The sequence below is a fragment of the Protomyctophum parallelum genome, assembly GCF_964188405.1.
Source record: "Protomyctophum parallelum genome assembly, chromosome: 5".
NCBI lineage: Eukaryota > Metazoa > Chordata > Actinopteri > Myctophiformes > Myctophidae > Protomyctophum > Protomyctophum parallelum.
The window spans coordinates 39,454,732-39,478,247 of NC_139702.1; the positions used below are offsets into that span (position 1 = coordinate 39,454,732).

Consider the following 23,516-nt stretch of genomic DNA (forward strand, 5'->3'; position numbering starts at 1 on the left):
AGAAACAGGTTTAAGCACTGTTTGTCCATGCTCATCACCAGGGCACTGCCACAGGCACCATGTTCAGCACCATGGCTTTGCCTCCATGGGTTTCTGATTGCTCCTTATTTTCCTTCAATTTCTCGAAAACCAGATGAATTCTGTCAAGCGCATTACCCTTCCACTCAAAGCCAATGACAAAATTGCATATATGAGCTTTATCTCTCTCTGCGTGTGTGTGTGTGTGTGTGTGTGTGTGTGTGTGTGTGTGTGTCCGCATTTGAGTGTGTGGACAAGAAATACAATGTAATTTCTTCCACTGAACAGTCTCTGACGTGTGCTGCCATTACAGATGTTTTGGAATCAACAGAGTTCACTGAAATATAGCATTTTTTAGCTGTGCCAACTGCTCACATGAGTGACGGAGTGTGTATGTCTGTATGTTCCTATGTCTGAGCACGACCCATTGACCCCTGCAGCTGATGCTGATTGCAGCTGATTACACACACACACACATGTAGAGGCCAGAGTACAATACAGCATAGCACGAGTAATACGACTAATAGCCTACGCCCTACAGTACAGTACGTATAGTTGCACCGCTCAGTTCACATGGGTGTAATTGTTTTATACAATATTTCTGTTAGGAAGAAAAATAATACATAGAAATAATATTGAAAAGGAAATGTGAGTATCTGTATGAATCATTCTCTAAGAGTCGTAAAACTGAAGAGTGACAATGTAAGCATCACCGTGGTTACAATTATGTAAATTATTTAGTTAACTGTAACAAACATTACTTATCTATTTTCAGCCATGGATGGAAGAAACAGGATGCATGTGGTGAAAAGTATATTTTAAGCCACTTCCAGAATCAAACTTCATAAATTGAACTTCAAAAGATGTGCATCTGACATTTTACATCAAAAGCTCAAATGCTAGGGTTCATATGCCATGATGATCATGCCATTACAAAACATTATGATGGCCATTGACTGAGTGGATGAGGTCATACACTCTGAAACTAGAACTGACCACTAAAAAAACAGTTTACAGTACTTCTGTTTTGTTCTTTCCCCTGAAGTTAGATCACAAGACAGCAGAACAACAGATGGACGGTCAGGTCAGTCAATGGTTCAGTGGAAGAGGACAGATGGAAGTCAGGTCATTGGTTCAGTGGAAGAGTTAAAATAACCAGTAGGCCTAAACCTATAACCAGGCCTATAACCAGAGTGGTGTAACACCAGTGGTTCCCAAACTTTTTCATGTCAAGGACCCCCAAATTGACACTAATTATAGCCTGTGGACTGCCATTTGAAAATATATACCATAAGAGAAGATTTTTAAGGATCTAGCAGTGACGTTCAACCCATTTAATTTGGACACAAATTTAATTTAATGGCATTTCTATCTCTGGGACCCCAATTTATATTGTAAAATCAATGTTAATTTAACTCTGAGAGTGTACAAATGGAAGCAAATGGACCTGTTAGGGTCCCGGGTCTATTTGTACACTCTGAGTTACAGACTCATAAGGGTCCATTTGGTTCCAAACTATCATTTAGCTGGGGACCCCCTGGAACTCCATCAAGGACCCTTGGGATCCCCCGAACCCCACTTTGGGAACCACTGGTGTAGACTAGGAGAGTGGCGTCATTGAGGGGGCAGAATACAGCGCTCGAGCGCTGTTCATGCAGCACTGGAGTGTGACAAGCTGGACTTTCAAATAAATCGTTTTCAACGAGGGCGGCACAAATATCAGCGATTTTAGGCATGTGTGCAACACGCCAACCATTTTAAAGTATTGGACAGTGACAACTAATGCTGATCCTAAAAAACAATTTAAAATAAAGGAATTTAAGATCATTAAAGCTGGGCTGTTCCCTGAGTCCAGTGCATGCTGTCAACTTCCGGTCCAGGACTTTGTCACTCTTCGACACGCTCTAAGTCTATTGTAGAAGAGCCGCTGGACCATTGGACTGGCCCCATGAAGTGAACGGAGATGTCACAACTACCTCATCTAAACGGCGCTGGACCTAACCACCATGTGACAGCTGACCTATAACCACTGTAGGCAGTGGTGTACACTACAGTAACTACGTGCATTTACTTAAGTACAATTTGGAGGTATTTGTACTTTACTTGAGTATTTCTAATCTCCAGTAGCCTACTTTTACCACCACATCTCAGAGGCAAATATTGTTCTTTTACTCCATTACATTTATCTGAAAACTATCGTTACTAATTACTTTGTAGCGTGGATTTTGATCATTATTACAAAACAGACATTAACCACTTCAGCTCTACATTTCGACCATGTGAAAATAGCAGATCTACAAGCTCACAATCCGTCGCGATGCGATACCAGCAGGGGACCCCGGATGGTCCCCGGAACCCGTTTTGAGAACCAGTGCTGTAAAGATTGCAGGTATATCAGACCAATTAATTTACCCACATGCAGTCAAAAACCTAGTCTGTGGTGGTGGATATAGGCCACTGTGTTATTGTCAAGGGGAAAAAAACATGCAGGACAGATTGTGCACCACTCAGAGCCTGTCTGGGATTTGGCAAAGGTGAGCAGGCGTGGGAGGAAAGAGCCCTTCATATCAGGGAGTGAATCAGAGTTCATTACCATACAGTGGAGACAGAGACGTCTTTCTCCCAAAAACAGGTGTTCAGACTGTTCAGAGTGGGGGACATTTAATGTTATAGCCTACATGTCTGTCTGGAGTCATGTTTGTTTACGTTACCATGCTGTTTCTAAGGGACGTTGGAAGGAGCAGTGGTAATAATAATACTAATAATACCTGGGATTTATATAGCGCTTTTCTGAGTGGGCCCTTTTAAGTTGTGTGCAGGGCAGCCATCCCGGGGAGAGAGCAAGTAAAAACAACAACTTTATTAGGAGGGAGAAGAAGAAGGGCAAAGGGAAAACTGGTAAATTATTAAGCAACAAATAAGAATCAAGACTCGTGAAGAAGGCAGGTATGTTGCTGCAGCAGCAGCTACATGCACAGACAGCACCTTGTTACCTTTACTCTCTCTCCCAGTCCCCATGCAGCAGCACATCAGAATTGTAAGAGGCATTATTAATTTTATTATTCTTTGGCTGATGTTGGGCTTTTTTTTAATCCTACTTGCAACACCAAGCAACAACCAACCAAATAGTGTATAAAACATTAGGCTAATAATGGGAATATAGCACATCATGTTGTAGCACACATTTCCTCCATTTACAGTTTGCTACAATGATGTGGTCATGCGGTCACATCACTTATTTCATTTTTCCGCAATATTTTAGTTTTTACACGCTCGTTCGTTTGTTCAGCAACCAACCCCTCCTCCTCTCGCCTTGGGCGACAGAGTGGAACTGGAACAATATGCCTCCTACTCCTCCTCCTCCACCCACATCCCGGAGGCTTGCTTTTTGGACGCCGTCCAAAATGGGATTGGCTTCCCGCATCTCACAGGGAGGAACTGGCGCGGCAGGATACCCATATATGGCTTGACTGATATTGATTTCGATCGCATGCATGATTCGGCAGCATAATAGGTTTCTTATCAATTGTCTGGACATTGTTCATCTTGTAAGTTGAAGCCGAAATTACAAGGGATTTTCATTTTAAGCTTCCGTTTCAATGTCATAACAGTGCGGTCACTATACTCACTATAGTCTTTGATTGATTAATTGATTGATATTGATCGATTGAATACTTTATTAACCGTTTCCAGAAAGCACAAGAAAGTACAGTTCAATACCAGGTCTGCTAAGAGGATTTAACCCTCTCTCAGTCCTTTGGCTTTGGCTTGTTTCCATTTGGGTCCTTCATACTCAATGAATCATCTTTTAAAAAAGCCATGTGTGTTTTTAGAGCGTATTCAGGTTATATTAGCTTTAATATCGAGTACAGTATGCTATCGTTTACCACACAGTTTTCTCTAACAATGATCTTGTTTACTGTCCTTGTTCCTGGCAACAACGTCATCAAGAACCTAACATCCCGGGGGGCGGGCTATAAGGAAGCGGCCAATCGCTGTAGACTAACAGGTTGGCCAGCCTGTGGAAGAACAAGATCCTATAAATACCAAGGAGCTCACAGTGCCACAGCACTGACACACACAGTAGTACACGAGTATAATAAACGAGGAAACAAGTACAAGTCAAACTTTTCATTAAGAGAGAAGCGTAAAGGGAAAACAGCGACAACAGGGATTGGAATCAAAACATCAGAAATAGTCGCTGGACACCGCTAAAGGAACACAACTACAAGTTGGTACAGTACAGTTCCACTATTTTTTTTGGGAAGTTTTGCTTTGCTTTGGTAACTTTTGATCATTCGTCAGCATAAATAGTACAGCCGGGACTTGAGCTGTAAAACAGAGAAACAATTTGGGGCGATCGGTGTCTGTCCCAGGCAACATCGCTGCGCACACGTTGTGTATTTTGACTGTTTTGCTTTGAAATATGTCCACAATAATGGAACAGCCTTTTTATGACGACTCGTTTCTCTCTGCTTATGGCCATTCAGGCGCTGCCCTGCTGCCAGACTACAAGCTCCTAAAGCAGAACATGAACTTGAACTTCGCGGATTCATATCGGAATTCAAATCTCAAGTCACAGCTACGCGCCGCCGCCGCCGACGGTGGATTCTACCCGGTAGGAAGCGCATCGGCGGACGCGCAGGGCTCTCTAAAGCTCGCCTCTCCGGAGCTGGAGCGACTGATCATCCAGAACAGCAACGGGGTCCTTACCACGCCGACCCCCGCACAGTACCTACAGTACCGGGGCATCACCGATGAGCAGGAGGGCTTCGCAGACGGCTTCGTCAAAGCGCTGGACGACCTCCACAAGATGAACCAGATGGCCCCGCCGAACGTGTCCATCGGCACGGTGGGGGGCGGCGGCGTGCAGGTGTCCTCGTGCCCGGGCCCCGGCTCTGTGCCCGTGGTGTTCGGCTCGTCCTCCGCCTCCATGACGCACGGCGAGCCCCTCGAGTACACCACACTGGGCAGCTGCTCCTCCTCCTCCGCGGCCTCCTACCCGTCCACCACCATCAGCTACCTGCCTCACCAGTACCACCACCAACACCAACATCATCCCCAAGCCATGGCGCACCACCATCACTTCCAGCACTCCTCCTCGCTGTCCGGAGCTGGCCTCCATGCGGCGGCGGCGCAGCGTTCCGCCTTCGGCGTCATGAAGGAGGAGCCCCAGACGGTGCCCGACATGAACAGCAGCGACAGCTGCGACTCTCCGCCGATGTCGCCCATCGACATGGAGAACCAGGAGCGCATCAAGGCGGAGCGCAAGCGTCTGCGGAACCGGCTCGCCGCCACCAAGTGTCGGAAGCGCAAGCTGGAGCGCATCTCGCGGCTAGAGGACAAGGTGAAGGTGCTGAAGACGGACAACGTGGGCCTGTCGAACACCGCCTCGGTCCTCCGGGACCAGGTGGCCCAGCTCAAACAGAAAGTCATGACGCACGTCACCAGTGGCTGTCAGCTCATGTTGGCACCCAATGTTAAGTCCTATTAATATACGAGACATTGATTGAGACAATGCACTTTTACAAAAAGAAAAAACACTGGACAATGTATACGAACAGCTGGTCAAAAACAAAGTAAAATGCACTGACAAGAACACGAGACTTTTTTTTAAAAGACAATGTGTTTTTACGTTTGTAAAAACGTTTAAATTGGTACGTTTTAGGACGAGGTTATAAAAGTGGTTTCTCTGAGTCTCTGAACACAAGGCTACGAAATCATAAGCACACAAGACTGAAACACTTAGGGCATTTTTTTAAACTATTTTGAATCTCTATAAAGTCACTTCTCTGGCTTGGCCTGTTTACAATTTACTGTGCCATTGTTTGTGATCGTGATGCATTCCACTGTAAGTTATTTGTGTTCGTCAGGCTGTGCCTGTCTTGTTTTTTTTTTACGTGTACAGTAAATATTTAAGTAAATACATACAATTGAGAAAACTGTGGAGTTTTGTCGACTTTGTTACAGATATCATTATTGGTAGCCTAGTCTATATAGAGAATAGAGAGAACACTTAATATTGGCTCTGTATTTCGGTTGGAATCGTTGGATAACAACCATGGTTGTTATCCAACTGCAGTTACCAAACACTACATTTCTGAATAAATGGTGGACTATATAGAAACAGAAAGTCTAGCAGGCAGGACTCGCAGGAGGCTATATTAGTTAGTTTATAGAGCAGTATAAGTAGGCTAGCCTAGCGAGACGCTGACATGCCGATGGGGAATGTTTTCCTACTGACGCACTTACGTATGTCTATATATGGGCAACTTCTCTGTTAAACGTCACATTTCACGAAAAGGTTTCCGGGAACTCCCACCTACATTGCCCGAGTGCCCAGAAACGTCGCGTTCTGGGCGTGTGTGTGTGTGTGCGCGCATGCATGTAGGTTTGTCAATGAGTGGTTTATTATCAGATAGGGAGTTTCCCCACTCAGTTCTCAATTTCCCATAACAGACAGCCCAGTTAGTTGAAAAAATGTTCAAACTTATGTGTATTATATAACATTGTCCTACAACTAACAGATTTGAACTTATATTGGATAGTGTGGACTAAAAATTATAACCAAAGTAGCCTACTGTAAAAGAGTTAACCCTCAGACTACTCAATACAAATGGACCAATATTGGGTCTGGATAAATGTTATTCTCCCCAGTGTCCTAAAACACATTAAATGCTTATGGGAACAACAATTAGTGTTTCCCAAAGTGGCACAAGCTACGTAACACAAACAGCTAAAATAAAGGCAGCACAAGGAGCCTAAACAAGTCCACCATATGTTTTGTAGAACAATTCCGTTCAGTTTAGTACCCTACCAATCATACCCAGCAACTATTATGTTTTCCACATCTGGCCTGTGGCATTTGGGTGTAACATGGCAGTTTGGAAACAACTGGCATATATAAAGACATAGGCCTACTCCAAATTCTTCACCACTGTCAGTGGTGGAAAAACACATTTTACTCACTCAATAAAAGTTTGGAATTCAAATGTACTGGTAGGCCTAATCAAAATCTACATAAATTGTTAAGTTGTGTAGTAAAAGTACAATATTTGGATCCAAGATGTAGTGTAGAACTAAAAGTAGTGTAGTAAAAGTATTGTAAATACTCAAAATTGTACTCAAGTTTACACCACTGTTAACCACACATCCAAAATGTTACAGAAACAAAAAAAGTCACATGGCAACATGTAGAAGTACAATGGTGCCACCTAGTGTTCATGTTGTAGAAATGTTGAATGACCAACCACAACACAACTAAATTAACAAGTATTTCCACTTTGCTTTATTTCTTTGACACAAAACACTCAACACTGCCAAACATATCAATACTTTCCATTGCTTTAAATGAGACGGCTGACTGATTAAGTAACAGAACAAAGTACAAAATAATCATTAGCTATGTACTTTCAGTGCGTAGGACTATGAGGCCAGGAACATGTAGGAAGTGAAGTGGGTTTGTGTAAATCACTTTCAAACTTGCAGAATTTGTTGAGATGACATTGGACACCAAAAAGAGAAACTGCCTGGAACGGGAAAAAACTTCTCATCTGAGGGTTAAGTGCTACGACTAGGAAGTCAACGGAGGGGAAAGGGTCACTTTTACTGCTTGGAGAAAAATGCCTTGCTCTTCTGGACATCAGGGACAATGGTATCACTTCCTGGTTTCCAGCCAGCGGGGCACACTGCGGGGAGGGAAAAAAATCGACCACATTCAGTGACAGTTTTAAACTTTTAAACATACGCACAAGGACACCATACATGTGTGAATAAACATCAGCAATAACTCATTCTGTGTCCTTTCTGTATGACTAAATAGGTTGTTCAGTTTATTTACCCTCTCCAAATTTGTCAGTGTGCTGGAAGGCCTGGACCAGACGCAGGGTTTCATCCACAGAGCGGCCAACAGGCAAGTCATTGATGGTGATCTGTCTCAGGATGCCCTTGTCATCGATCACAAACAGACCCCTAACAGGGACAAATGTACAAGTTTAAGTCCTAAGCAAAAGTGGTCAATCACACGTGTGTGTGTGTGTGTAGTAAACTATGCACCAATCATGTTATCAAACAGGGAAATCGGAGACAGTCATGTGGCAAGTACTATTGGTTGGCAGCATGAACCTTCCCCTCTGAAACAAATTTAGATTTTTGTTCAAGTAAGCCTACACGTGTACAACAGACAAGTTTCAGTTCAGCAATGATAAAAGCCTACTTCCTTACACATTTCTCCAAATTGTGAGGAATACTACACACTGGACGACAAGCATATAGTCCCGTTTGCCGGTGACAAAGACATTTTCAGGTTTCAAAGCAATCCATAATAAATGCCCATACCCAACATTAAACTGTGGACTATGGTGAAGTGATATAGTAAAAAAATATAAATCCAACCTGTATGCAATGCCTTCATCCTCCTTGAGCACGCCATAATCTCTGGAGATGGACTGAGTGAGATCTGCCACCAAGGGAATGTTCATGGGACCCAGACCACCCTCTTTCCTTGGTGTGTTGATCCTAAATAAATGAATGAGTTTTATTTCACTTAAAATAAAATGAATTTACAACCCATACATCTCTATATATCTGCATACTCAAAGAAAAGAATAATAGAACAAAAACAATTGCAGCAATAACAGAAATAAAATTCTATAAAACAAAATTGATACTTTAACTGAAAACATCCACAGGACAGGAGGAATTGCAACACAGTTGCTAGGACTTGTGACCCCCTCCTCATCCAAAATATGATATTTTTATCATATATAATTCTGGACTGAGTTGGACCTCCATACTAAAGTCCATTCCATAAACTGAAATGCACATTTGTTTCAATCTTGAGTTAACAGTTTTAATGCCAGGATTAAATGAGCGTCTTAAAGGCTAGACTGCCTATGTTTAATGTTTAAAGTTTACCTTACCAGTACCACCGATCGCTGAGTTGCTTGTCATGAAAATTCACTTTAAAAACAGTGTAATCGCTTGTGTTGAAAAATATTCCAAAGTGCCGACCACAACAACAGGCAGGACAGGGCAGCCGCGCACTGCTATGCAACTTTCCCAGTAAACAGGGACTCAATTTCCCATATTAACCCTTTGCACGTCAGCACGACAGACCTTTTTGCGATGACGTCATTAAAACGCGACTAAACAATGAAAACATAACTCGGGCAACTCACGAATCGCAGCAAAAGTGTTCTACAATTAATTAATTCTGGCAAATTGTGAATAGTAGTCAAAGTGTTAACACGATGTACTTTGAAAGTAAGCTCTCGTTTTAAATTGTAATTTTTTGGATTATGATTCTTTCTAGAAAGCCAAGTTGGACAGAGTCATCATGAGACAGTTGGTTCTTCTCAGCATATCTGGTGCCAAAGAACATATCACCACTATACAGATCAGCAGAGTCAGAAGAGATAAGCTGGGGCCTGGGTCGGGTGTTAACCTTCCAACATACCGTCCTAAAATCGGCTCTTCGGTGCTACAGAAACTTTCTGACTAGCCAAAATCATTTCGGCAGTACAGTGGTAAAATAGGAGTATGAATCGGCCCTAACAGTCTGATGATAATAATCAATGCTCACCAGGCCAGGTGAGAGAAGTGAGAGTCTGTGGAGGCGCCAATGACCTCACAGCCAATCTTACGGAATTCCTCTGCCCTCTCGCTGAAAGCCACGATCTCAGTGGGGCACACGAAGGTGAAGTCCAGGGGGTAGAAGAAAAAGATCACATATTTCCCTGGATAACACAGAGGAGTTAGCAGATGTACATTGTGGACAATCTATTAGTTATACCTTATATGTTATTTATCAGTCTGCTTTTAACTCTGCCACGGTCTACCATTCAAAAACAGTGTGTATGTGCAAATGACAGACCTAGAAACTGAGGAACCATTTAAAATGGTGCTTTTCCAGTAAGACATTATATAGTTCATGTCTATTACCTTTGTAGTCGGATAGCTGGATGTCTTTAAACTGCCCATCAACCACAGCTGTGGCTTTGAAGTTGGGGGCAGGTTTGCCGATCTTAGCATTCCCAGACGACATGGTGGTGTGGGCAGTTCACTGAGGGAAGAAAAATAATATCAATTTATCAACGCTATAATTAATATGCGAAGAAGCACTAATCTAGTAGGCAGGGTGCTCCTTTTCAATGTCAGCCACAATATAATTAGGTCACACAAGTAGAAAGGTCCAAACTATAAACATATCAGGCACCTACTCAAAGGTTTGACTGTTCTCTCCCAAGTGTCATACTGGATCAACGCGTTAAAACCATGGGTTAAACAAAGTCACATGCGTGTCAGTTGTTCAGTGCACAACAGTTATTTAAGAGGCTTACCATACATACATACAATATCATGGAGGATAATCACATAACCAATAAGTAACTTAGAAAATACTAGTGGTGATGATGCCGCACCATTGGAGAAGTTCAGATAATTTTAATCACTGCTTTTTCACAATCATCATCATGGTTTTCATCGATTAAGACATTGATTGTAACATTACGCCATCTATTGACAAAATTAATACCAATTAAAGTGCATGAGTAAATGCAACAGTAAACTATTCATTGCAGTCGTTAATATTTTTTTGTTGCATATTTTTTTAGACTTTGTTTGAGTCACGTTACACAACCGCACAGCAGCAATTAGGGATTAAGAAAAGAATACAATGTACAATGTACAATCTAGGGGTTTAGCAGACGCCCTTAATCCAGAGAGATTTACAGCAAGCAGGAACAATACAATGTATTACATCAAATACATAGAAATAGTCATCAAGAATCATAAGCAAGGCAATAAATAACCTAATATCTATCAGTACATTATCTGTGCAATGAAGCTATATGTAATATGCTAAATTAATGACCGGTATATATTTCGACAAGATTATAGCAAATAAAAGTCTCGTTACTTATGATCGACATTCTCGACATTATTTACAAAATCAGGGACAAAGAACCAAAGAACAAGCTTATAGAAAGAGGCCCCAAGTCCCCGAAGGAGGAGGAGATGAAGTGAGTGACCCACAGTGCAGTGCACACTGTCTGGCTAGCATAGCCAGGGTCCTTTGTTTTAAACTCTCTCCCAAAGAACGCCACAAGGGACTCTGGTCTAAAGTAAATACATTATACGTGCACGGTTCAACTGAAAACACGAATAAAGAGAAGAAATGTGTGACATTTTCACTTACAGTGCGTGTTCTGTGGGTAGAATGGAGAGACGTGGGGACGGAGAGAGGCTCTGCTTGCAGAATGAGTGGAGAAGAGACAGAACCGGCTCTGGGTTGCCAGATTTGTGGGAGAGAAATAAGCAGCCAGGTCAAGCAACTATATAGGCCAGGCAGGGGTCTAACTGCAACCTTTTTGAAACAATTGTGCCATGTTTTCATTTTTTAGATTAGCCCTTTTCATGTCAAGGCCCATTATTTATTCAGCATTTGACCCACGGACGGACCACCATTTGATGACATTAAGCCTCTCTTGGATAAGACTTTGTCCATTCCATGCTGTATTGATGTGGTATACTTGGTACCACAGCACCTCAAAGGCCCTTAAAACAAGGCTCCAGACCTCCCAAAACAAACTGGTCAGGCTCCTACTTGGCCTCACCCCCCGAACCCACCTCACCCCTGCCCACTTTGACAGGCTGGGATGGCTTAGGGTCGACGACAGAGTACAGCATCTTGCAATGGGTCTGGTCCACAAGATTCGATACACCACCAAGATACCCATGTACCTGTCTAAATACTTCCTTAATGTAAACGAAGTCCACACCCACAACACCAGAGGGAGTGCAACAAACCATGTACAACCCAGATTCGGCACAAACAAGGGACTAAATTATTTTCGCTCCTATGCCACCAAAATGTGGAACGCCCTACCAACAGTCATTAAGACATGTGAATCCCTTGACTCCTTCAAAACCGCTCTCAAAGGGCACCTACGGATGGCTGCAATTCGAAACTGGCCTCTGTAAAATCTGAATCCCCCCCACCCCCCCCCCCCCCCCATTTTCCCTCACTGTATATTGTATCTTTTCCCTTTTTTGCTTCCCATATGATGAATTCCTGTTCTGTACTTTAGCTACATAGAAATGTCTATTTGTATGTCTCTAAATGTCTGTATGTCTTTAAATGTTTTGATGAATTGAACAATGTGGACCCTGTTGTAAACAAGTGTAATGCTTAATTGGGTCGTCCACTCACAGTTGACAGTTTTTGTATTGAGTTTGTGCTTAAAATGTACTGTAAATTCTACAAACTGTTAATAAATATTTCAATCAATCAATCAATACCATTAGGAGAGATAACAGACATACAAAATACAAAATACATCAAAATAATAATTCTTCTACATTCTCTAATTGAAGAAGAATTATGAAGAAGAATTATGAAGCGACCTCGCCCCAAAGGGCTTCTCGCACGGCATCCGTGCCTGCCTGGGTGACTGCAGACTGCTGGGCGAGGGCTGGCGCTTTGGAATGGGGGGTCAGATGAACATATGGAATTAATTCTGTACTGGCCATATATGGAGCATGTCTTGTACAGGGTTTGATGAGGTAAGATCAACATATGGAATCAGAACAGGTCAGCTCCATATATGGAGATCTAGCCCAGGTAGGGCCGGGCCTACATTTTTGGGCCTGTTGAGAACTCTACTAATAACTTTGGGGCGGGCCGTCTAGAGTTTGAATGGACAGGTATCAGTCAAAAGGGAGACATCGAAGAGGAAGGACGGGTTAGGTGGGGAAAGATCAATCAACATATGGAATGTCAGAACAGGTCAGCTCTAGCCTGGCGCAGCCAGACTTCATCTGCCTTCTAATGCATATGCAATGCATATTGCCCGAGGCACGCAGTGCAGCGCAGTGGTATATTATTATCACGCGAGACTAGGTCAGCTCGATCCATATATGGAGATCTAAGGGTTTGAGGTCAGATGTAGAGTTGCTGGCCGGCTTATATGCAGATCTAGGTGATGACCCAGTCTTCTCCATGTATGGCTATCCAGGGTTTGATGAGGTCAGTGTCGTGACTCGTGATCTTCATATAGCCTATGGAGACGGTTGGCGTGACGTGTCACAAGGCGTGATGGACTGACGGCCATATATGGTGGTGTGACGGACTGACAGGTTTTTCAGGTTTTCATATACATACATGATGTGAACTTTACAGAAAAAGAAGCCCCCAAAGTCGCTTATAATAAGCAGACATGGCAACAGTGGAAAAGACCGCTGCAAGAAGTAGAGGAAAGGATCTTCCAGAAGCGCTTCGCCGGACCACGGTGTCGCGCGCCGGAAACAGCTGATCTACAAGCTCACGGGGCGTTGCCTTCGCGACGCCGTGTGAGCTTGCAGATCGGCTCTACTTTCGGCGCGCCGACACCCTGGAAGCTAAAACGGCTAATTTCAAAATAAAATCTATCTTAAAGTCTCTATTGGCAGCGGTTTATCGCAAATAATTTTTTAATCAGTCTTACCAAGTTATATGATTACGTATTTAACATGTCAATCAACGTTGATAAATATCCCATAACTACAAATGTAACAATATTAATAAAAAATAATAATAAATATTATTATTATTATTATTAAAATCTAATTTAAATGAATTCATTTCTCGAGAATGTAAAATGTAATATAACTTTTATTTTGAAGTTGAGTGTGTGCACGTCGTCCGGTGATGATTGTGTGTGTTTAGTGTTGTGAAACTTGTTTGATCAGGCCGCCCGTACACACAACATTGAAGTATTAACGTTAGGTGAGTGAGTTAAAATACGGTATATGAACTTTGATCTTTAAATGGTGATTGTATTCTGATTCAGTTGTCAACGCGTCGTTCATTTCATAGGAGGCTTTAATCTGTAGCAGGCAGTGCTAGCGTGTAGCTAATAATCTAGCTACACAACGTTAGCTGAATCGTCTCAACAAAAACAATGGTTTTCATGAAAAGATATGCCAACAAGGACCCCCCCCATAAGAGAAGATTTTCACGGTTCTAGCAGTGATTGTGATTCTCAACCATTTTCATTTCAAGGACTCCCAGTTTGACATCCATTAGGCTACGGACCCCCATTTAGTGACATTTACCATCTCTGGGACCCCCAATTTATATTGTAAAATCAATGTTAATTTAACTCTGACAGTGTACAAATGGAACCAAATGGACCCGTTATATAGGGTCCATCCATTTTGTTCCATTATTATTCCATTATTCTATTATTATTATTGGTTCCATTATTTTATAGAAGTGTATAAATTGTACGCCTCTAAATGTTCTGATGAATTGAAAATGGTAGACCCTGTTGTAAACAAGTGTAATGCTTTATCATGGTTTGTCCACAACAGTTTTTGTATTGACTTTGTGTTTTCGTTTGAAATGTATGTACCCATTCTACATACTGTGAAATAAAAAAAATCGATCAATCACCTTTGACACTTGATTGATGTTTGATATTTACCAATGTATACATTCTTCACCTCAAGGTCAGAGATCATTCTCAATCTTGGAGTACACAAGAGACTGGAATGGACTCAAATGGTAAGAGGAACTCCATTCAGGACAGGAACCCCTTTTGGTGTTTTAAGCATTATTATAATTTAGCTATTGAAAAATCATGAAAATGTGTTGCAAATCTTTTAATATATATTCTTTCAGAGCAAATGTTTTTAACTCTATATCTTTGCTTCTGGGGCATTCCCTGGAACAACATATTTTCAGATGGGAGTCCGCGGCCTATTACATATAATCTTTGGGGTCCTTGACATGAAATAGTTTGAGAACCACTGACATAGAAAACTGTAATGATTTAGAAGACATTTAGTAGAATCAGGTGTCGGGTCTAAATCGGTTAAGCTGTCTCACACACTTCTCCACGTTCCTCACCTCCATCACAGGAACTCCGGTCATATGCGAGGTATGCGGGACCTACTTTGAGACACGACGAGGCCTCTCCAGCCATGCCCGCCTGCATCTGCGGCAGCTCGGCGTGAGCATGTCGGAAAGCAGCGGAGCACCCATAGAGCTGCTCTACAAGATCCTAGAGGAGAAAGATGATGTCCCTCTGTCCAACCCCGAATCATCGTCCTCCCCCGCAACCCCCCTGCCCCAAAAAGCAGCCCAAAAGGAGTCCACGGCACGTCCTGTGACTAAGGACAAGGGTTCTTCCTCCTCCAAAGCGTGGAGTAAATTCACGACGGTCTCATCACAAAAGTCGACCTCTCCGCCTGGCTTTAAAGAGTATGCTGCCTCCCTCCCCTCATTGTCCTCCACCTCCGTGGGATCCTACGAGCCTGTGGCCAAGCCACTCTGGGCTCCACAGCTGACCGATGCCCCTCTCACCTTAGGTAATACCTGAACATACAATTTGGAAAGTTATGTTGAATGAATCGATGAGCAATAATTCCATTCACATGGAATCAGGCAAGCTGTAGACGGCAAAAGGCAAAACCTGCAGGACGGCACGTAACGGTAAAAAGATTAAATATTTTTAACATTGCTATTACCGTCGCCGGTTCTGGCTGCCGTGCCGTTCCGTTTACCGTCCTGCTTCCGTCCACTAAAATGACTTTCGGTTTGACGTCTACCGTTTGCCTGATCCCATGTGAATGCAGCATAATCTGTCAATTTCTTTTTTCTTTTAATCTGCAATTAATTATGCTCATCAAAGTTGGGGTGAATCCAAACAGACATTTTGAATTTGTTTACCCAGCACTTACTTTTTATAATCCATCTTTAATATGGATACATTTAGGTGAAATAGTAAGCACATAATATTAGAAATTCTTGGGTGATGCATCACTAAACCGATTATTGAAACACAAAAATGCTATATGATTAAGTTTCTGTCTATTGACTAATTATTAAATTACACAAGTGCACAAGTTCTTGATTTCTAGTAATATGTTTGGTTTTAATACAAATTATACAATTACTAACATAATTAAACGACACACAAATGTCACCTCCTGCTTTCCCTCTTATTGTATTTGTGCAGCCTCTAATTCCAAGGACGAAGCTCACGTGTGCCAGCTGTGCGGCGCCTGGTACGAGACGCGCAAAGGTCTGGCCAGCCACGCCCGCGCTCACCTACGGCAGCTCGGAATCACCGAGAGCGGAGACGGCAAGAGCCCCATCGAGCTCCTCAACGAGATCATCAAGGCGGAGGACATCAAGCCGGGCAGTAGCGGTCAGCAGGAGGATCCGTTCAACCTCCACTCCCCTGCCAAGTCCACCACCAAACGGTCCTCTGCCCTGTCCACCACCACACCCACGCTCAAAGGATCTCCATCTTCTTCTGCCCTCCTCCAGGCACCTCCCAGCAAACGAGCCAAAACGACCTCCGAGGACTATACCTGCATTCTTTGCGGAGAGGAGTTCGAGAACCGCAGAGGCCTGGGAAGCCACTCGCGGTCTCATCTGCGGCAGATAGGCGTGTCTCATCTGCTGGAGAAAGGTTCCGCCATCGACACTGTCCAGGAGCTGGTCACCAGCGGTGTCCTAGCAGGCATACGGCCCCTCGAAATGAACATTGCCGCCGGCGTGGTCTCGGCTCCCTCCCCGTCCCATTCTCGGTCTCTGTCTCCGGCCCTCTCCCCAATCCCGTCATCCACTCAGTCCCCGTCTTCACCTGCCAACCGGGCCCCCAAGGCTAAGAAAGGCTTTCGGCTAGCAGTGGACCCGCTCAGTAGGAAGCTCAAGCCTGAGGAAGTGGACATGTTTTTTCCCATTTCACCAGAGAGATACAGTAACAGCGGCTCTCCTGCACAGAAGCTGTCCAATCCAGCTGCTATTGCAGAGCGCTCCCATTCAGGTAAACCAGGTTGCCATATAACTCAAATGTGATTTGAGTTGTAGTGTTAGTAAAGTACTGTATGTTATGTCATTGTTTGATACAATGACATTATATAATCCTTGAAGACGACCACTTATTTGACCTACTGTATTAAGTTCTTACTGTTGTTATTCAGTAGCTCTGATCGACTTCAAACAGGCAAATAACATATATTTAGATATATTTATTATACATTTATTTATTTTTTGATTTCTTTGCCTCCTCGCATTCTCCTATACTTGCTCTCCTTTTGAACCAACCCATTATTCTTTAACTAATCCACAGCCATCCCAGAAGTCCAGTGTGACGTCTGCAGCCAGCTCTTTGACAGCCGTAAGGCCCTATCGTGCCATGCTCGAGCCCATCTGCGCCAGCTCGGCATCGCCTGGTCGGTCAACGAATCGCCCATTGACATCCTCAGAGATGTCCTGGCCCACGAGGTCAAAAAAGAGTCCACGTCGTCGTCCAGTGGACATTCTTCCGCCTCGGCTGTGCCCATGTGGGCTCCTCAAGGTCCCAAGAACTCCCTGGACTCCCGCTACATGCTCCAGGATCTGCCCAGCAAACACTACACCTCGCCCCTGGATTTCTCTGTGAAAGTGAAGTCGTCTCCCCCCAAGGCTGGTAAGGCATTTACCGTACGTACGACGTGTGGGAACGTCATAACTAATCCAACCGACTGATCCAAGCGGCGTGTGTACACGTCCTAGCACTTTTTCATTGATTTAATTTCAAACGGGGGAAAAATATATTCAGATTTATTTCTCTTTTTTTTTGGGTTGGCCTATCCTCTGCACTGCTCCTTGCTTTTTGCGGTCCCGTTTACTTCCCTGTTTAGCGATCGGAAAGAAAGACTCGCCATGCGTAATCTAAGGAGCTCTCTGTGGTTTTGACCAGATGCCTCTTCATTTCTGACTTCAACATGCCTCTCGCCCGGAATATTAACACTTCTAGAGAGACTTTACACCATTGTACAGGAACAGCTACAGTAGAATATAAATGGTAAATGGTGCAGTTATATAGCGCCTTTATCCAAGGCGCATTACATAGATTGTGCATTACATTCACCCATTCACACACACATTCATACACCGATGGCAGAAGAAACCATGCAAGGCACCAACCTGCACATCAGGAGCAATTAGGGGTTCAGCGTCTTGCTCAAGGACACTTCGACACTAACTCTGGGGGAGCCCGGGATCAAACTGGGACTGATCTACCCCTGAGCCACTGCCGCCCCATTCATATACATGACTTATCAACATTGTATTGAAGCCCCAGCCAACTGAAAAGAACCAAATACATTATGGGAAAACTAATCTAGCCGTCTTATTTACTTTCTGCCATAGAGATCCAGTGAACCATTTTACAGCGTCCCTGGAACAACATATTTTCAGATGGGGGTCGGCGGCCAATTACATATAATCTTGGGGGTCCCTGACATGAAAATGTTTGAGCACCACTGACAGAAAACTGTAGATTTTAGAAGAAGTTTTTAGAATTGTTCCCAGGTCAAAATGGGTTAATCTAATTGTAGACCTCTCTAACCACTCTTAAAATGTCTCCCTCCACAGCGCCTGTCACCTCATGCGAGCTGTGTGGCTTTGAGTTTGACAACAGGAAGGCGCTGGCCAGCCATGCGCGAGCCCACCTCAGGCAGCTGGGCGTGGTAGTGGAGTGGAAGGCAGAGGGAATGAAGGGCCTGTCGCCCATCGCAATGCTCCACGATTTCATCCGGAAGGAGCCGGCCAAAGTGGCGGAGATCACCCGCCGCTACCAAACGGGAGACCTCTTCATCAAGAAGGTTTGTCGTCTTCCTCAATAGCATCAAATAAGACTAGAAAATAGTACATGACTTGAATTTGATCCATTGGCCTCTCTCGAATCTGTCAAACAGCCAGATGAAGTATTGAGCCACATGTCATCACAGCCCTCCTCCCGGGACACTCTTTTTGTGTGTGGGAGTCCTATACTAGTAGTAGCCGGTTGTTTTACAGCACCGGCTACTACTAGTAGGGCTATGGGGAAAACACTCTTGCCACGGCCCCGAGTCGGCTAATCGACCTAAGCAACGTTCGACACGGCAACTCGCTTGGGACGGCGGGCCTCGGTTGTGCTCTAGTCCATAGTTATATATAAACGAGCACCCATCGACTCTCAGCTCAGCAACAGAGGGAGTCCCCTCCCTCTGTCTCCCACATGGCATCACATTCCAGAGGGCACACGGCCCCGAGAATAATTACGATAATAATAGTGGACTCACTACTTGAGCCCACAATTAGTACATAAACCAATTCAGAGGTTATTCTGTTCCTACCTGGGGATGATGCCCTAAAACAATCTCTGTAATCCTGTCTTGTGGACCTTACATTAAGATTTATGTAGCCAACGTGAACTCTAATCTAAATCTACATCCATTTCTCTTCTAGACCCACAAAAACGCCCTTTCTCCTGCTCCTTCAGACTCAGACTCTGTGTCTGGGACTGCTTTGGCTCGGCAGTCTGTGCACAAGGTGTATCTGTTCAATGGAGAGTCGTCTAAAGCAACTCAGGAACGACCACACGCAGCTAGAAGCCACATGCAGGCCAGGGCTGCCTGTACTGACCTCAGCGCTCGCTCCTCAACGGGTGAGACATCTCTGTTCGCTAAGGCCCCGTCCCGCAATAGGGATTTATCCAATGCTAGCTTGATAGCAACCGTTGCTAAGCGTGAATATGACACGATCCCATTCATACAATAAGTCAATAATCTACATAACATAATAACACAATGGTGAAACGCTGCTGCTGTGCATTTTGCAACAGTGATTGCACGTGCCCAGAGCAATTGGAGGGTGTGGCTGTGGCAAACACACACACTCACACAATGAAAGAATTACACATAGGTGATGACAGTCATTCTAATATTATAATGACATGAATCATAAAGGTACAAATCATAAGCAAACGTTAACCATGTTGACATCATGTCGGCCTTTGAATGTTGCATAATGAATACATTTAATTCGATCTATGAGAATGTATAGAAACAAGTGTAGTTTAAAAATAGATAAATGTCTTTTACGTGTGTGAATTGGTTTTTTATGCAAATGTTGAGTTTTTGTTTGTCTCTTCTTTTTTTTGCAAGCACCAAATCCCAACACTTTCTGTTGTGTTTCAGGTTTTTGGCCCCAGAAAAGCTCAATGGCTACAGAGGAAGAAAACTCCCAGCAAGCATCGCGTTCTGGGAACATCCCCGCTCTGCTGCCTCGGCCCCCACGCACGCCTCTGGTGAAGCTGGTGGGCAAAATGTACTCCCTCAAGTGCAGGTCAGTCCATTAAACCTCGTATTATGTTGTTTAACCCCATTCTTGGTGTTTTAAGCATTATGTTATACTTTTAGCTATTGAAAAATAGCAGATCTACAAGCTCATGGCATGGCACCAAGTGCAGCGCTTTGAAAAATCTTTAAAATGTGGCGCAAATCCTGGAATATATATTCTTTCACAGTGAACAAATCTTTGCGTCTGGGAGGTCCGTGGAACAACATATTTTCAGATGGGGGTCGGTGGCCAATTACATATATTTGTTGGATTTCAGAAGACATTTTTTAAATTTCGACGTCAGGCCTAAATGGGTTAATAAAAACATAGTGACCCGGGCCCTCATTGATCAATCAAACATAGAAAGTAGAGCAGATGTGAGTGTAGTTCACGTGTGATTCATCAAACGGTTGTATTTCTTACAGCCTAACAATGGTCTGGCGTCGACAAACGTGGTGGTCGACGGTTGAGAACACTCTTCATTTAAATATCGTGCCCAAAAATATATTGGTTTAGAAGCGTTGCGCCCGGCCTAGACTATAACATGTAAAAGTGGAATATGGCCAAGATGTAAAGATAGATATTCTTCTGACGTTTCGAAGTCCAATTGAATCAACTAAAAAGTGGCATTAAAGAAGTCTCATAAAAAGGTCACTGATATGGTCAACAGTTGGAGGAGATACAGCAAATAACTCACTTCTATCCATCAACAACACTTGTCTTGACTCGACACAAGTTGAAACTGGATGTGAGATTTTATCGCAGGACATGCTCACAGCCTCACATCAAAATTGATGATACATTGATAAATGCCAAGCATTGCATGGAAATAACTATACCTATAGTTTTCTGTCCATGAGTTTTTCATAAATGAGGGCCATTGTAAGTCAAACTGGCTGCACAGTGAAATACACTCATTGTTCATTTAACTGGATGCAAATGGATGAATGCACAGAGGATCTCACTGTGTGCACGCATTGTGGTTAATGTCCTTAAGTTCCATTGTGTGTGTGCGCCTGACAACATTCTTCCCATTTGATATTTCCATTAATCTGTGGGGTAATTATATTAGTAAAATGACAAATTATTGTTGATGTGCGGATTGCTTGAAGTTATGTTTCATGCAGGGATTCAGATTACTTTTTAATCAATCAAATTGAGTTGCGGACATTCCGAAACCCTTTAATGTTTGTAGCGACAATGCAGATAGTTCATAGTAAGTATAGAGTTATAGTATTGTATCAAAAATGGGGGAAGATATGAACGACCTGGCTGTCCTACACAGTTGGACTGATGATGGAAATTAGCCCTTCACTAAGTCCCTCCCCAACCCATCCTTGTCCAATAGGCACGTTAGCAGCGAAGAAAGCTTGACCTGCATAGCAACCGTTGCTAAACTATTTGGATTGGCATTGGACAATCGCTTTTTGGGGTGGGATTTAGTGAAGGGCTAATTGCCAACTATTATCCGTCGTGCTCTGACTCAGAGCCGTTCTGTGGTGCAGTGGAAAGCACTTCATCATGTATTTGTATCCATTGGTGTTCACGCTGCTCTCTTGTGGTGTTCTTCTGTTCCTCAGGTTCTGCGAGGAGGTGTTTCAGGGCCCTCTGTCCGTTCAGGGGGATTGGATCAGACACCTGCAGAAACACATCCTGTCGCTGGGCTACAGAGGGAAAGCCTCCACCCTTCCTGCACCAGTTGCCGCTCCCGCTCTCGTGGGTCCAGTAGCCGTCTAGTTTACTCTACGAACTTATGTTCTCGACTAAATCGGGATACTGCAGCCCTCATTCATCACCACCACACATAAGGTCAATTTAGGGCTGTCACGATTACACATTTAAGTTGAAGATTAATTGACACAAATAATTGCGATTAATAATAATCTTTATTGTCCCGAAGGATATTTGTCTTCACAGTCTGTTCAAACACCCACATCAAGAACAACACGTAGCACATAACACCAAGACAATACAAAAAGATGAGGTCCCCACTGTATCCAGAACCATCCCATCATACATGTACGTTGTATACAGAACCATCCTATCGGCGGGGCAGTTTGTTTAATGCTGCGATGGCTGAGGGGACAAAACTGATGATTGAATGAATGTTTGGCACCAATAATGTCACCCCAAAGGAGCCACACTTATTGTGATCCTCACAGAGGAGTACATCTCAGGGCACCCACAAAGAGGCTGAAACTTGTGGCATCACCGACTACTGTGACAAAAGTAGTTTGTTCCAGCCCTCAGAAATCCACACAGCAGGAACATATGAATACAAATGTCATGATTTGTTTGGTTTTCTGTTTTTTTAGGCTTCATAATCACAAATTGCACTGGGAAGATATGACAAATATCTTAAATATACAAATAAAGTCACAGCACCTGTAAATAACTTTAAGTCCCCTCAGTATTCTGGAGGTCAGATCACAGTGGACTGTCTGTGGGGGGATTTAATTCAGTGCCTTGCCAGCAGAAATGCCAGTTAACCGCTTTCAACCTCAAAAAGAGTAAAAAGGATTGTGAAAATACCCGATCTATGGTGCGACACATTGTGATCTTGTACTGTTGATTAGCTATAATACACTCCGTTGTATGATGAAATATGTAGGGCTTAAATGGTTAGTTAATGCCAGGTCACGTGTGTCTGTTGCTGTTTTTTGTATTTTTCAAATGTATGTGAAAAAAAGATTGCAGTCGTGTGTAACCTAAATGGCTGAAGTATGGGTTAAATATCAGGATGTCGGTAGACAATAATGTGACACTACTGTATACATATTTTGAAACTGTAAAGAGTTCTGAGCTTGTCGGCTCTTTCGCGTTTCCTTCCTGTGGAGATCGACTGACATAATAAAAAATAGATTTCCCCTATGACCCCTAGATGGCATACTTGAGCTATTTAACACAATTGTGAAGAATAGGGGTTAGGGTTCCATGATGTAGTGAAAATGTCATTCAGCCCACATCCATACTGTTAACAGTCTGAATTTAACTTTTTTAATGTTTAAGTATACATTGTGATGATCAAATGGCTCAGGTCTGTTCTTGTATCTTCCTCAAGGTTTTGAATTTGTACATTCCATGTGGTTTTATTTTAAAAGAAAAATGGAATCAATATAAATAAATGGGCTTTGTACGTTCCACATGAAACTAAGTCATTTTATTTATACATTTTGATTTGGAAAAGGTAATTAGGGAATGGCCCTATTGTCTACATGAAATAACCTCCCAACTTGCTTGGTAACTTATGACTGTAAATATGTCATGTATGGTCATTTCACTTGTTTGTTTAATTTTTTTGCAATATCTTTTTTTAAATAAAAAAATATATAATTTGACTTCTTCGTCAGGATGAGTA

General features: G+C 43.1%; 3 protein-coding genes across 5 annotated transcripts; 2 read left to right on the forward strand and 1 right to left on the reverse strand.

Annotated features, from left to right (window-relative positions):
• The first annotated feature begins 3,966 nt into the window (after nt 1-3,966).
• Nucleotides 3,967-5,955, forward strand: junba (JunB proto-oncogene, AP-1 transcription factor subunit a). 3 transcript variants are annotated; one of them, XM_083764562.1, is made up of 2 exons: nt 3,967-4,249; nt 4,509-5,955. In XM_083764562.1, the coding sequence occupies exon 2, from the start codon at nt 4,550-4,552 to the stop codon at nt 5,510-5,512; it is 963 nt and encodes a 320-aa protein (XP_083620688.1). In that variant the 5' UTR covers nt 3,967-4,249; nt 4,509-4,549; the 3' UTR covers nt 5,513-5,955. The 3 variants fall into 3 exon arrangements, with proteins under 3 accessions (XP_083620688.1, XP_083620686.1, XP_083620687.1); XM_083764561.1 differs by having other exon boundaries at nt 3,970-4,253; XM_083764560.1 differs by having other exon boundaries at nt 3,968-5,955.
• A 1,328-nt stretch (nt 5,956-7,283) lies between these two features.
• prdx2 (peroxiredoxin 2) lies at nt 7,284-11,309 on the reverse strand. The gene is made up of 6 exons (XM_083764925.1): nt 11,216-11,309; nt 9,961-10,081; nt 9,602-9,755; nt 8,413-8,535; nt 7,859-7,989; nt 7,284-7,706 (listed from the first exon to the last, which is right to left on the reverse strand). The coding sequence occupies exons 2-6, from the start codon at nt 10,061-10,063 to the stop codon at nt 7,624-7,626; spliced, it is 594 nt and encodes a 197-aa protein (XP_083621051.1). The 5' UTR covers nt 10,064-10,081; nt 11,216-11,309; the 3' UTR covers nt 7,284-7,623.
• A 2,375-nt stretch (nt 11,310-13,684) lies between these two features.
• LOC310858760 (protein Wiz-like) lies at nt 13,685-23,307 on the forward strand. Its single transcript, XM_083765015.1, has 9 exons — nt 13,685-13,783; nt 14,509-14,563; nt 14,920-15,369; nt 16,020-16,835; nt 17,142-17,480; nt 18,431-18,660; nt 19,286-19,484; nt 20,017-20,164; nt 21,739-23,307. Exons 2-9 carry the CDS (start codon nt 14,551-14,553, stop codon nt 21,893-21,895), a joined length of 2,352 nt encoding a protein of 783 aa, XP_083621141.1. The 5' UTR covers nt 13,685-13,783; nt 14,509-14,550; the 3' UTR covers nt 21,896-23,307.
• Nucleotides 23,308-23,516: the final 209 nt, after the last annotated feature.

Bases quoted from the DNA above. Each gene is read 5' to 3' on its own strand.
- junba (XM_083764560.1), top strand. From the start codon at position 4,445: ATGTCCACAATAATGGAACAGCCTTTTTATGACGACTCGTTTCTCTCT.
- prdx2 (XM_083764925.1), bottom strand. From the start codon at position 10,063: ATGTCGTCTGGGAATGCTAAGATCGGCAAACCTGCCCCCAACTTCAAA. The intron at 9,756-9,960 runs GTAATAGACATG...TGTGTTATCCAG, and splicing joins CCAGCTATCCGACTACAAAG to GGAAATATGTGATCTTTTTC. The intron at 7,707-7,858 runs GTAAATAAACTG...CCCTCCCCGCAG, and splicing joins CACTGACAAATTTGGAGAGG to TGTGCCCCGCTGGCTGGAAA.
- LOC310858760 (XM_083765015.1), top strand. The intron at 15,370-16,019 runs GTAATACCTGAA...GTATTTGTGCAG, and splicing joins CGATGCCCCTCTCACCTTAG to CCTCTAATTCCAAGGACGAA. The intron at 20,165-21,738 runs GTCAGTCCATTA...TCTGTTCCTCAG, and splicing joins ATGTACTCCCTCAAGTGCAG to GTTCTGCGAGGAGGTGTTTC.